Source organism: Sinohyriopsis cumingii, chromosome 5 (genome assembly GCF_028554795.1).
Source record: "Sinohyriopsis cumingii isolate HCF-2022 chromosome 5, ASM2855479v2, whole genome shotgun sequence".
In the NCBI taxonomy this organism is placed as follows: Eukaryota; Metazoa; Mollusca; class Bivalvia; order Unionida; family Unionidae; genus Sinohyriopsis; species Sinohyriopsis cumingii.
In genome coordinates, this window is record NC_142965.1 from 44,899,140 (window position 1) to 44,912,906 (window position 13,767).

General features: G+C 36.9%; 1 protein-coding gene across 1 annotated transcript in view; it reads left to right on the forward strand.

Annotated features, from left to right (window-relative positions):
• Positions 1-13,767, forward strand: part of LOC149799055 (transient receptor potential cation channel subfamily V member 5-like) — a 78,472-nt gene that overhangs the window by 16,622 nt on the left and 48,083 nt on the right. Inside the window, exons 2-4 of the mRNA XM_089958032.1 lie at positions 2,880-2,967; positions 9,843-9,984; positions 10,540-10,637. Of these exons, the coding sequence (XP_089814158.1) occupies positions 9,897-9,984; positions 10,540-10,637 (186 nt within the window). The 5' untranslated portion in view covers positions 2,880-2,967; positions 9,843-9,896. The remainder of the gene's footprint in view (positions 1-2,879; positions 2,968-9,842; positions 9,985-10,539; positions 10,638-13,767) is intronic.

The window sequence follows — 13,767 nt, forward strand, 5'->3', positions numbered from 1 at the left end:
AATGCTATACTTAACTAAAAAACAATTACTAGGAGCAAACGTCACGGAGTAAAGTGTTAGTGAGTTTCCATGATGCCATGGTTCACTTGTAGTGAATTCAGGTCCAAACCGAATGATTATCCCTGCAGTAACCTAGCCCCTATTTAAATCTAGTGGTGTACATTGGTGGTGTGACTGCAGTGGCAGTATTTACGGTAGGAAACCGGTAAATTACACAATGGAATCAATAAGAAGGGACTCGGTAGACGCCGTTTATGTCGCCATGGGGACAAAGATGACGCAGTTGTACTAGCGAAAAGTGCCTGGAAACCATAGTTTAACTGGCCTAAGGTGGCGTAGTTAAAATAGTTCCTGTGTTAAGGGACAGTTGCATAGTTTCTATGGCGAGAACTGCTGGCGGTACGGAAACCTAACGAAGAGAAACCATGCACATGTGCGGTTGATATATATTTGGCAGGTTTTGAGACCTGTGGTCTTGCATTGATTAGAGTAAAATTTATATATAGAATGGACACGTCGGGCTTTCTAATTTACAACTGAAGTTGTGTGGAAGTCTTTGGAAATTTGGGGTAAACTTATGGCTTTTAGAGGGGAATAGCGCCAGGGTTTGACACCACTCGGTCAAGTAAAGACCCCTGACTTGTAACAATAAATTATAATGAAACTAACTAATTTTTTAAAAAATTCTGAAATTTTGAGAGTCCCCTTCAGACTGTGAGGTCCTAAGCTGTAGCTTGTTTAGCTTTGCCTAAATCCGGCCCTGAATGCAGTTGTCTTTTTCTCCAGAGAATATGTCTAGTTTCCTTTGGATGTTGAGTGACACTACGGCATAGTTTGTTGTTCACGCTTGTTTAGGTCTCACTGGACAGTTTATCTGGTCAATTTTCATCCGACAGTGACCTATTTAAGAAAAATGAGAATAATTTTACACTGAAGAAACAAATAAAAACAAACCGATGATTTTTGTAGAAAGCATGCATGAGAGATTTTGACTGCGGCAGTCCGGTTAATTCCTTATACAACTGGTGGTTTTTATACTGAATCATTACTGCCACCAACCCCTCTTTTTACATTCATTTTTGACAGCAAAGAGCTATTTTGAATATTTTTCCTGTGACAAGGCGGCTAAAAGAATCAGTATGTGCCTTATGCATGAATAAAGTTCACTAGTACTGTAACAAATTAGCATACTTTTCATCAACCCTCAACCATCTAGATTTTTAGATATTTACCTCTGTAGCAGACATACGCAAATACGTACGCCAATTCGGCTGTTCATTTGCAGCCCAAGTTGCACATTTGATCTCCAATGGTGGTGAAACTGTGACAGGCAGTCACCAAACAAGCCAACCCATTTTCAAGCCTAACTCAACGTATATCTAAACCACATTACAGATTTAGCTTCTGTGTGAATTTATAAATGCTATGCTTATCACAATTAGGTCCATGCCTTCTACCTTACAAATTAGGCAGGTGTCAAAATACGAAACTTTCTAGTGAGACCTTAGTAGTATATGAAGGGAAAAAAAGACTCAGCCTCGTTTGGAATGATGGTGATACGGAACCAGAAAACGAGAGTATCGCTTCTTTTCTGCTTCTAAGATATAACGGTAAAATTCTGGTTCTTTCTTGAGTAGAAAATTGCACGGTATGTTATGAAAATGCATCAATACATTTATAAAATGTATCAAACATGCCATACAAATTAAAACAACAAATTATAGATTTCCGATGGTACGAATCATCCCGTTGTAATTTTTCACGAAATGTCGGATGATTAGTTAAAACTATTAAGGTGTGGTCATAGAGTGTGTATGAAATAAAGTTCATTATCTTCTTTTAAATATTTGTTAATAACTAAATAATTTATATACGGTAAGGATTTTGAAAGTTTCGTCCCGATCATTTACGTAGATGTTTATTAAGATCTGATATATTCTGTTCTTCTTTGCTATGTGCTGTAATACTATTTCTTAGTTCACTTTTCGACCTCTCCGGTGGCCTAGTGGTTAGAGCGTCCGCCTCGGATGCGGGGTTCGTGGGTTCGATCCCCGGTCGAGTCAAGACTTGCAAAAATGGTGCTAACAGCTAGTTCGCTTGGCGTTTAGCATTAAGAGGTTAGTGTTAGGACTGGTGGGCCTGGTGTCAGGATAATGTGACTGGGTGGGACATAATGCTACATGTCTGCTGCATGATGCCCCAGTGCTCGACATCACTATAAACGGTCACACTGCAGACATCGTAGCGATATGACTGAAAAATTGTTAAAGCTACGTTAAAAATCCATATCACACACACACACACACACACACACACACACACACACGGAGTTCACTTTTCGTGTGACACATGTAATGGCCTTCCGTCTGACATATATAAAGGCCTTATATCTGATATATGGAAAGGCCTTACAGTTGAAATATGTAAAGGCTTCACATCTGACATATGTAAAAGCTTCTCGTCTGACATTCACAGGCCTTTTATTTCTGTTGAAATAAATCTAAAGATAAATAGGGCACGTATTTTAATTCTAAGACTGATCTATAGATTTATATGGCTGAAATTTAAAGCTTTTTACCTTGGTCAGAAGAAAAATCAACTTAGAAATAGAACACACACACACACACACACACATATTTTCATGTGACAACAAAAGGGATATACATAGACACTTAGAGCACATATCCCTTCAGGCTGGTAGATAAATTTGATCATTGATCCGGTTGGCAAGTGGCTTGTTTTTAATTTCACTTGTATTCGTCATTTCAACTTGCGTCATGATCCATACTTTTTACTTCACATCTACTTATACATGGCTCTAACTCAGCCGATCCAACCATATAAAGCCAATTAGACTAATAGCATACTTTTTTCCACAGTGAGTTACCTGTGCTGCAGACAAGGACATATAACTCCTTTATTAATGCTTGACTTGGAACGGAAAACTGTATCGGGACAGAAGCTAAGGTAAGTCAAACATATCTAGCTCGAACAGATCAATCATCGAAATGTGTTTATTAACAAAAATGTATTGATGTAAATAGGTGGATTTAGAAGGAGGGGTTTGGATGAGGGTAGAGAGATGGGGTCCATAAGAAACATTCAGAAACACGTAGGGTTTAAATAAGATCATATTGTTACATTCTGGAGCAAAAGTGCCCTGTGTGAAAATCATCAAAATGACAAGTAGTGACTGGAATAAATATCAAGTTCAGATTTGGCCGGAAAATGAGGTTAGGCACACGTCACAGGTCGGAACGTTCCTACACCTAGAGATATTGTAAGTATTTATTGGCCTATGTTAGATAGATAAATGTATCTCGCGTGTCTCTCTAAGACGGTGTGATATATATATATATATATATATATATATATATATATATATATATATATATATATATATATATATATATATATATATATATATATATATATATCACGTATGTGTCTCGGTGACGATGGAGGTTTCGTTTGGTGAATGTTAGATACATAAATATGTAACACGTATATCTCTTACTGACGACAGGTTTTATTTGCCTATGTTACATATATAGAAATGTATCACGTATGTCTCTCGGTAACGATGGAGGTTTTTATTGGTCTATGTTTGTGTTTGACTCTATGGTTGTAAACTGAGTAACAGAAAAGAGCGAACGCTAACAATGTTTGTAAAATTTAAGAAATAATTTATTTCCCAACACTACAAAGTGGTAACAGAATGAAAATTTAAAAGAACTTACAATATTGTGAATTAAATCCCAAATAGTAATTTCGATCTCATCTAAGTACGCAGACACTCCAGATATATCTCCTCTTGCATGATCCCTGGATACCACTTTCTGCCCTGTTTTGTATATTACTTTTATTGTATATTTAAGTTTGAAATGATAAATTATGGATAGCTATGGGAGTGGCTGCTACACACAAATGCTTGTATCTGGAATATATTTCGTCCAATTTGGGGGAATGTGCGCTAAATTGAGAGGGTATGGGAGTTATTTCATGTAGGCACAACGATGGGCTGCGTAACTCGCGGATCCCGGATCCAAGTTTGCATCTCATTAGGGGACAAATGAAACACATTTGTTACGTATAGTGCTGCACCTTATGCGCTAGAGCGCAGGTTTCCACGCAAGAGTTTGTTCCATGTTCCCCAAACCTTGACTCGTTTGCATGCACCCCGTGGGCGCGCTTTTTCGTCAAGTTTAAAATCGACCAATTTGACTACTGTTTAGATTTAGTGTCCGTTTGTTAATGTCAGTGCTAGCAGCAGCATACAACTTTTAAAATGGCAGTTAATTTCTAACAACTCTGTGAGGAATCAAAACATTCAAGGTATACTGTAGTCTTATGAGTTGCAATGCAAAGTCGAACAGCTCTCAGGCTTGTGCGGGAACGTTTGAAATGTCTAATATTCTGAACTTTACACGGAATGGGACACTCCATTTTGAATATAATGCAAAATATGCGTAGTTTCAAATCTAGTTGAAATTTAGAGATGTACCGACAACCAGCTAGGAGATCACCTGTGCCGTAGCGATTTATCTGTTCGGATCCGTGTGTCCGAATAATGGCGGGAGATATCGCAGCTATTTGACCTTTAATAAAGGTACAGCAGTAGTCTGGTGCTATACTCGCAAAGAAGATAGCCTGTCTACACTACATCGGGTCTGTAGACGTTGTGTGTCCCTGGGTAGGTTGCTTTGCTTCAGCTGACCCTTGGGCAAGCAGGAGATAACCACGCCCCTATCGATTCTCGTGTCCGTTTCCAATACAGGCAGTTTAATTTGTTTCATCTCAAATTTAATCTAATACTCACTGGAGTCTGTTGTACTGGAATCTACAATAAACACACGTTTTTATATTTAATGTATTTAACCCACGTGTATATTGTTTTGCACTTTATTTACAGGTATGAATGGTCGTCAGCACCACGAGAACGCCTGTAAACTAATTATTTAACAAAATATTCGACACTACAGTGTTAGTTAGCTCGAGTAAGACTGCTCCACGTTGGTACTGTGCAAACAATTTGTAAATGATAAAATAGCTGACTGGAATGCCGGATGTGATGATATCCAATATGGCGCACTTACTAATTTGTCGTACATTTTTTTCAAACTCACTGGATGCTAATTTGATATCGGTTGGTCATAGCTGTCGTGTTGTTGTAAAACTTAACAAATAATTTAATTGTCAGTGTTGTATATGACAATGTGAGAGGAACGTACATTATTTTCAAGTGAATCCAAAAATACGAATCTGTGTTACGGGTTCGTTAATCATTTCTTAAGACAGTTTCTGGAGCATCCTATTACGATTCTAACACTGTTCTATGTGCTAGACAGAGGAAAAATGTCCTAGTCACCAGGTATTTCTTTTCGTTATGTAACTAGCACAAGCGTACTCCACATTTATTAGTCAATCACCGTGTCAGTCGTTTGCTTGCTGAAGACTAGAAATGATATGACCTGTCATTAAATATAAATCAATCAATCAGTCAATCAATCAATCAATCAATCCGCATGCACACCCACCCACCATTCAATCCATCACCCAAACAATCATTCAATAAATGCATCCATCCACCCACCCATCCATCCATCCATCCACCCACCCACCAACCCAACCAACCAACCAACCACTCGCTCGCTCGCTCACTCACTCACTTACTCATTCACAATCAATCAATCAATCAATCAATCAATCAATCAATCAGTCCAGCCATCCAGCCATCCATTCAGCCACCCATCTATCCATCCATCAATTATGTAATCTAATTTTATACAAGTCAAACTATAAACACATTCACCGACAAGTTTTACTCTGGATTCTTTTCGGTTTTAATTGTTCTTCACTAAATTGCTAATTATTTGAGTCCTTCTGGATGTTGTTGACGTAGAAACTCAAACCCTAGACTGTCTAAATGGATTTTCCAAGCACTTGCATATGCCTTATTTCTTTTGTGTTAAATTTTATAACATATTCATTCTTCGTTTTGTGTAAGAGAATCTAAAAAGACAGCGACGACTATTTTTGTTTAGCCTTTATATAATATTAGCACTATTATCGGGACTTTAGTTCCTTTAGATTCTTGTTTATTTTAATGAGACAACCTGTCTTTGTTGACCAAGGTAATCGATAAATTATGATTTTGACCGTTAAGAGTTTATGCTGTAATTAACAAGTATGATTATCGCCATGGAAACCAAATAGCACAATACGATTTTATAAATGAAACGGAATTAATGTTGCACAGAAAGAGAAAGAGAATATCCTTTAACACAGACCCAAATTAATCAGTCGTCTTTCTTGTTAATGCTAATCGGCAGAAACTCATGGCTGGCATTAAACTACTATACTGTCCAGGGTCTTCTCCCCTTTCTAAATCATTGGGCCATGTTTGGTCCTTAATTCAAATCTATCCCTGTTTCTTTCTGATTTCTCTACTTAATAAGGGGTATGTATCTATTTCTGGAATGGTTCCCAAATCTTGATTTAATCTTTGTTGAATAAGCGAGAAAATATGATCACATGAAAAAGTTATTGAAATAAAGCTTTTGCCCATTTTGGGTCGATGATAAAAGATTTGGAAAGATCATATAGAGTTTTATGAAAACAAATATATAATGGTTTACGGTGTATGAAATTATTTCCTTTAAGGCGTATTTTATTTACGGATTATTATTGCCTAAATATAAAAAACTGAACAACTATTTCTAATGATTTGTTACTAGATGCAAAAGAGAAACGGTTATATAACCTTTAACGAAATTTGCAAATACTACAAATAATTTATCTCTAATCACCTAAGAACCACATGTCATGAAACTTTAATTTCATATTTGTATGGTTTTCTTGGTTCAAAGATGTATGATTTCCCAGTAAGTGCTTCCTAGACGAATATTAGCACTTCACGCCATGCAATAAAAACAAGATCCAAACACCCAATAAAAAGAATTATCCCTATCTTAAATTACTAAACAAATATACCTAAAAGTGTCAAGAGAATTCACTATGCTAAGACATTAGAGGACACACGGTACTAATGTTATGGAAAAATGGGAACCAGCCTGGAAATGGGTGAACCTAAAATAGAGTATATATGGGTTAGGCTGACCCGGATTGGTTAATAATGCAAGTTATATTGAAGGAAAAATAATCTTTTGAGAGCTTATCCTAGTTGTAAGTGAAAAAATAGAGACATTGTTTTATTGAAGGAATTTCAGTCCTTTAACAGTCTTGAGTTTGGAACACTCATTCCTAAAATTAGTACCTGACCCTTTGGTGCGGAATTGAAAGCACATGTTTCAAACACATGCAGGTCCAGAAAATGCCGCGGCTCATATCCTTTCCTCTACACAGAAGCTGACATCCAGGTTTCATCTATACTGATAAATACAGGTTTGATCATGAGCACTCAAAAATTTATTGACTTTTAATATCATGGTGTTTGTATAGGTTTACTATGGGAACTGAATTAGTACCGTGAGTCCTATAGAGGGTCCTTTTACGAAACTAATCCATGCTAAGGTCTCATGAATCATGTACATTTTGGCATCTGCACCAGGAAATTGGTTAATTACGCTGGCTGAGAAATATCTTCCCAACATCGATCCCCATAACCAACAAATTCAGCTCTAAAATCTAACAAAGCTTTAAAGGAAACGTAAAAATAGTTAGCACATACCCTATCTTTATATTATAACCTATTCAGGGCATAATGGCCGGTGAAGCAGAGCTCTTGGCCGTCTATATTTTAGGACATCCTATAAAGACGGGGTTGGAGATGCATACATTAATGTGAATGGGGATCATTTAAGCAAGTAAACTGAGGCGGTGCCTTTGCCTAATATAGAGGCCATTAGGCTTGCAAGAGCGTTGCTTGACAATGTTGTGGGTTTTTACGTTCATCGTATGTTTTTGTCTGCCAAAGCCGACAGTTTGAAAGTGCTATATTTAAAGAGTTTTGTGTCTTGTTCGGAATTAAGAAGACGCGAACGTCTCCCTATCATTTTCAGCTGGTGGAACGATACAACTGAACTTTGTGCCACATTTATCTTTCGGATTCACCCCGAACAAGCTGATGCTGGGTCAAGAGGTGAATTTTCCTAATAACCTTTTGGATGGCACGACACAAGACGAGGATCCGAAGAATCTGTCTCAATTCCTGTCAGAATGTAGAAAGCTAATGTCGGTGACCAACGAGGAAGCAAAAAGGAAAGCAGGCACCGCTATTAGGCATCAGAAGAAGGACACATACAGTCTCAAGCTTTATCGTTAGTATTTTGGTGACGGTAACCCTGCGTTGTTACATCATACGCGTTCCCTCTGTCGTTTTAACAACTGCTTTGCCCGATGAGCATTATTGCTTCAATACCAAAGAGTGAAAGAGACTAAAGTAACGAGTCCGCAGACAGCCTCACTTCGACCTTTCGCCATCTATCCTCGCCAAACTTCCCTCTCTGTTGGATACTGATTTTCTCATATAACAAATGATCAAATGTGTACAAAGTAATACAAATGCTGTGACTGACTATGCCTTATATAAAACAACAAATCTTTCGTCTATTTTTTGTTTGTTTGTTGTTGTTGTTAAGTTCAGTGAATTACAAACCGAATAATCTATATGCATTATGGCCGCGGATCATAAAGTTAGCACAGCGATTTTACGGTTCATATTTCCCTGAACTATGCAAGGAAATAAACTAGTAACCCCTAATTAAATATAACAATGCTTGTCATGAGCCGAAGATAATCGATCGTTGCATATACATTAAAACAAAGTGACCGCGCATCGATCACGCAAAAGATACCTTCGACATTTCTTCCCTCGGCAAATCAAAATTACGATAGACAGGATGAAATGTTTAATATCTGTAGGGATTATAAGAGAAGTCTCTCTAGTCTTTAACCAGTTAAGTTACAAATAACTTGACATCTATATAAAATAAAGAAGAGGATTTCATTTCCTGAATTAAAATCAGGAAACGATAAGTTGATTATTATTTAATAGCAAGCTATTTTTACAATTGTTAGGTCGACGGTATAGTTTCGTCCATTTCAATGTATACACAACTGCATCCGATCAGTTTATTCTTGATAACATTCTCAAAATAGCAACACATATCACATGACTCTTGGAAAATTAATATAGTGTCTTTCATGTGTATTGTGCATAGTTTTTGTCACAAAGCATTTTATTTACTCGGTATACTCATATTTATTTTATAAATGAAAGGAAACAAATCTGAAAATCAGAACATTGTTATGCTCAAAGTAACTACAGGTTGATTGATTGATTGTATGTTTACGGCGCATCAGCACTGCTAGGCTATTTAGAGCCAGACAAAAGGTTATATGTAGGATTATTTAAAAGAGATAAACGGTTTCTTGTCGACCAGCGATATAAATGTCAAACAGTTAAAATCAAAACGGTAAGGTGGTATGGGTAATATATAAAGCTTCCCGATCAACGGGGAATGTTAAATGGTGTGTGTTAATTAGATTTAGATAAAAAGGTGTTGAGTATGAAGGACGGTATATGCATTACATATAAATAATCAAGATGATAGCATAAATACAGGTAAGTCATTTTTCATCGAGAGCGCATGTATATATTTAGTTTCATGAGACTCTCGCGATTCGAAATTTATAATCAATTTTACAAAACTCTTTTGGCTGTCAAGTTTATTTCTTATTTGGTTCTGCCATTTTTAAAGAATCGTTTGGAGGTGCTTTTTGGTTAGATACCAGGAGGCTCTAAAATTGCTTGTTGGTATTGCAAAAAAGATACCCATATTATCGCTTATTGCTATTAAATCTTGTCTTTCTCTTACTAGCAAACCATAGAGAAAACTCGTCGGGTGCATATAAAAGATTTGGACAATTACAGTATGTGGAGACGAAAGAGGAAAAGTAAATATTCTGACGGGGACGCAGAAATGTGCAACTTCGATAATATCGAAGAAACAGAGGAGAAAGGTTCTCTCTCTCTCTCTCTCTCTCTCTCTCTCTCTCTCTCTCTCATTTTCGCTGTATTAAATATGTAGTAGACCAGGTACAATGCCACACATTTAATTAGAATAGCAAATGATCAATGTGAGTAGTAAACTCGATCTGCATCATTGAAACGCAATGCTAGTATATTGTATTTGAGAATGGCAGGTGCTGTTATATTGTCATTACTTAAGTACTAGGTCCATTTCATATTATGATATACGAGTGATATAGAGATACTGTGACTTAAATCTGATAAATATATTCATGATTCATAATTTTTCTTATAATTTCTGCATGAAGTGGCAGACTTTGTTTTAGATATTATGTTTGAATTACTTCATTATAATGAAATAAAATAAAAATTGATCGAAGTTTAGACCTGACAATCCAACTGATTAGGTATTTTTAAGCGAAGCCTTTAAATCCATTGCATTTCTACATTTTAATGATCGGTTTTAATTATAATCAGCCAAGTGCTGTACCACAACTCTCTTTATATTGTCTCACTAAAGCTAACTGTTTTATTCGAACTTGCAGAATCCTCCGTGAAAAACAACATTGGCATTGTAAACAAAACGGCCTCTGCGTTTTCCCTGGGGTCGGAGCTGGGAGATGACGACTCATTCAAGCTAGAGGTACCAGTAAAGTCTTTTGCAGGGTATATCCCTCTGTTATGACGACTTAACTCACATAGTGAACCCCCTTTATAACGATAATATAACGATTTATTGAATCTTACGATTCATTCCCAGAACACTTTCATTTTGAGCCTCTTGTATTATACAACTAAACCTACTCTAACAGCAACCTCTGTAAGACAGCCATCTTTATATGAGACCTACATTTTCCAAGACCAAAAAGATATATTTAATATGAAGTTAGCCTTTATATAACATTATAGGCTATATTACAGCCAGTTTTAGCCAGCCCCAAAGGCATATGGGTACCCTGGATCTTCGGTTAAAACACTAGTCACGGGCAAGGACTACGGGCTGGGGGAGGGACGGTGTATCGTGGCCTAACATGAGGTCTAAAAACGCTGAAAATAACTGAAGCATTTCCTTTTACGAACTAAAAAAATATATTTTCTGTGACGCTTCTGGTAAATCCGCAGAATGAAAATATTATGTCCTCTGTAGAACACACTGATTCGTAACATTTCCATAGTAAATTGTACCATGTCCGCCATTTTGTTTGGTTCGTTGGATTCCGTCATTCGGTAGTCCTTGCCTGGAGCTAGTATGTTAACCAATTACCCAGGGTACCGGATGGCCACAACGGTGACTCATTCATTAGAGAGATGCTAGCATTTAGATATAACGATATAATTGTAGTGATCACTGTGGTATAATTTTATCCTGAGTTCGGCGTTTTGATGTTTTGGATTGTGCAAATAAGCAGTTTTCTTGGTTATACCTGAATTCAACAACCTTCAGCGACCCCGGCAGCGCACCTGTTGAGGATAGTGAGTTTCACATAAAGCTTGTTATTCACTCTCAGTTCCCCGAGTAGCCGAATGGTTTGATGCAAACGCCTTTAGAGATGACAGATTTCGTTTTACCCGGTTCTTACTCCACCAAATATACTAGCCACCATGCATAGCCTATTATGGACTAAAGAAGTAATATCATTATCAGTAATATCAAAAGGCTGTTAAATTCCGGTTATGGATTCATAAGCCCATTCTTTATCCCAGTGACTTTACCCCGCTGACCATTTTTGCACACTCGTAAGTCTGCGATTGTAATCCGCGTGAGCCCCCAAGCCCTGTTTCCACGAAGAGACTCAGTTCTAATATTACAGCTGCAAAGAACTGTTATTATTGATCTGCGGATCTCTGGACAAACAAATACTGATTGACAAGCATACCCTTAGCGGAGACTGTTTCATTTGGGGTAATTTTGATAAGTGAAAATTTACCGATGTATCCATCTTGATTACATTACTCGGTGATTATGTTAAACCAGCATTATCTCAGCTAAGAAGAGAAAGATATTGACGATTATTCAACAAGGAGGCACATGTTCCAGTAACATTTCTTTGACGAAAACAAGCTTTATTTGAACGTGATGGCAGAGGTCAAGAACGCTTAACTACTGAAGACATAAATATCACGCAGGAAGATTTTTGCAACGATTGCATAGCTGTTATGCCAGTGAAGAAAAATGATTGGTTGGAAGTGCGTTTGCTTGATACAGCTGAAGAAGGCAAGCCTGTCGACCGGCTAATTTACACAATGACAATGTTAATGGAAGGATTGTGATAGACCATCAAAATTAAAAGATGCGAGAAAATAATTAAATTAGAAAAATATTTACGAGATGAAATCGCTAAGAAAACAGCTTAACTCGTAAAATAAAAAGCGTGTGTGTGGTCATATATGCTATTTGTGGAATCAGTGCCACAACTACTTTTGACCTTGGCGTTGCTGGAATTTTGACTACAGCAAACCATCATTGGTACATCAGTGGGATTTGCTAACGGTGCCATGTCGGTAGTAATGTCGCGGATGGCAATGACAAAACAATCTCGATACTTTTACCTAACCAAATACGTATATATTAGGAACTTCTCGCTACACAGCAAAACAGTTTCAATACAATTAGTAAACTATACTCGGTGGTCATCGAAGATAAAACAATTGGCCTGGTGGAGTCCGAAATAGATTTGGATGAAAAGAAAAATCACGAACGATTTCATGCGCAGATAGGGAACCAGGGCGCTTGCAACCCAAAACAGTAAATGATTTACTACGATAAAAATCGAGTAATATTTTCAATTCGAAACGATGTTACTTTGTCTCACCTTCTTCTGAAAATATTACGACAACATTATTACGTTTCCAAGGACGCTGGAGGTGATGGCGACAGTGTATCAAGAAAAAGACCGTGTGTGAAAATAATTGCAAGTCATTCACAGCGAGGTTAAATTAAGGCAATGTCTACGGTGAGGAGCAATGTTCCACGGCACGATGCTACTATATAAAATCCCCAAAATCAACACTTTCCTAAAGACTTTCCTTACTTGGCTATTCGCTACTTCTCAGAGCCAATTTGGAAATAATCCTTGTTAATCTGCAAAGAACATTAAGCCCCAAATACGGCAGAGTTAATATTCGTGAAGTCCAATGTGACCGTGTGATTTCTGCAGCACATTCAAATCGGTTTCCATAGATATTTTAGTGCAAAGCTGGTTGGATGTCCTATATCGTTTCGAGATAAATCTTAATGTACATTAATCTGAAACCGATGAAAATAATGAAACTTCTTTTTCATATAAAAATATAATTCTGTTATCTTGATGATTAGTGTTTGAAAAGCTTCCTTCGTTCAGCCAGGTGTAAGTTGTAGCTTATAAAAGACGAGGAAGATCTTTACTGAAAGCATTTTTACAGTTTTCCCCGACAGAACCATGGAATAAATATTTTGTTAGCATACGGAATTGAGTCTCTTCTTCTTAATATTATCATCTAAAAAAACAAATTCTTTCCTTCGTATTGTATCACATACTGAAATAGCAATATAAAATTAAATTTAAAGCCAAGGTATTTTTAGATTGATACTAAACATTTGTAAACCAAATCGTAAAGCCAGTCATCGAGGTAATCAAACCACTAGACTTTCAGATCGAAGTATACTTTATGGAATTATATTTCCTTACAACGGGATAAGTTATTATAATCTTGAAAATGTTTGCATTTTCATAAAGTATTCTTTTTATGACATGGCTGTTTCGATATGTTTTTGTATTAAGCACGTGAAAGTC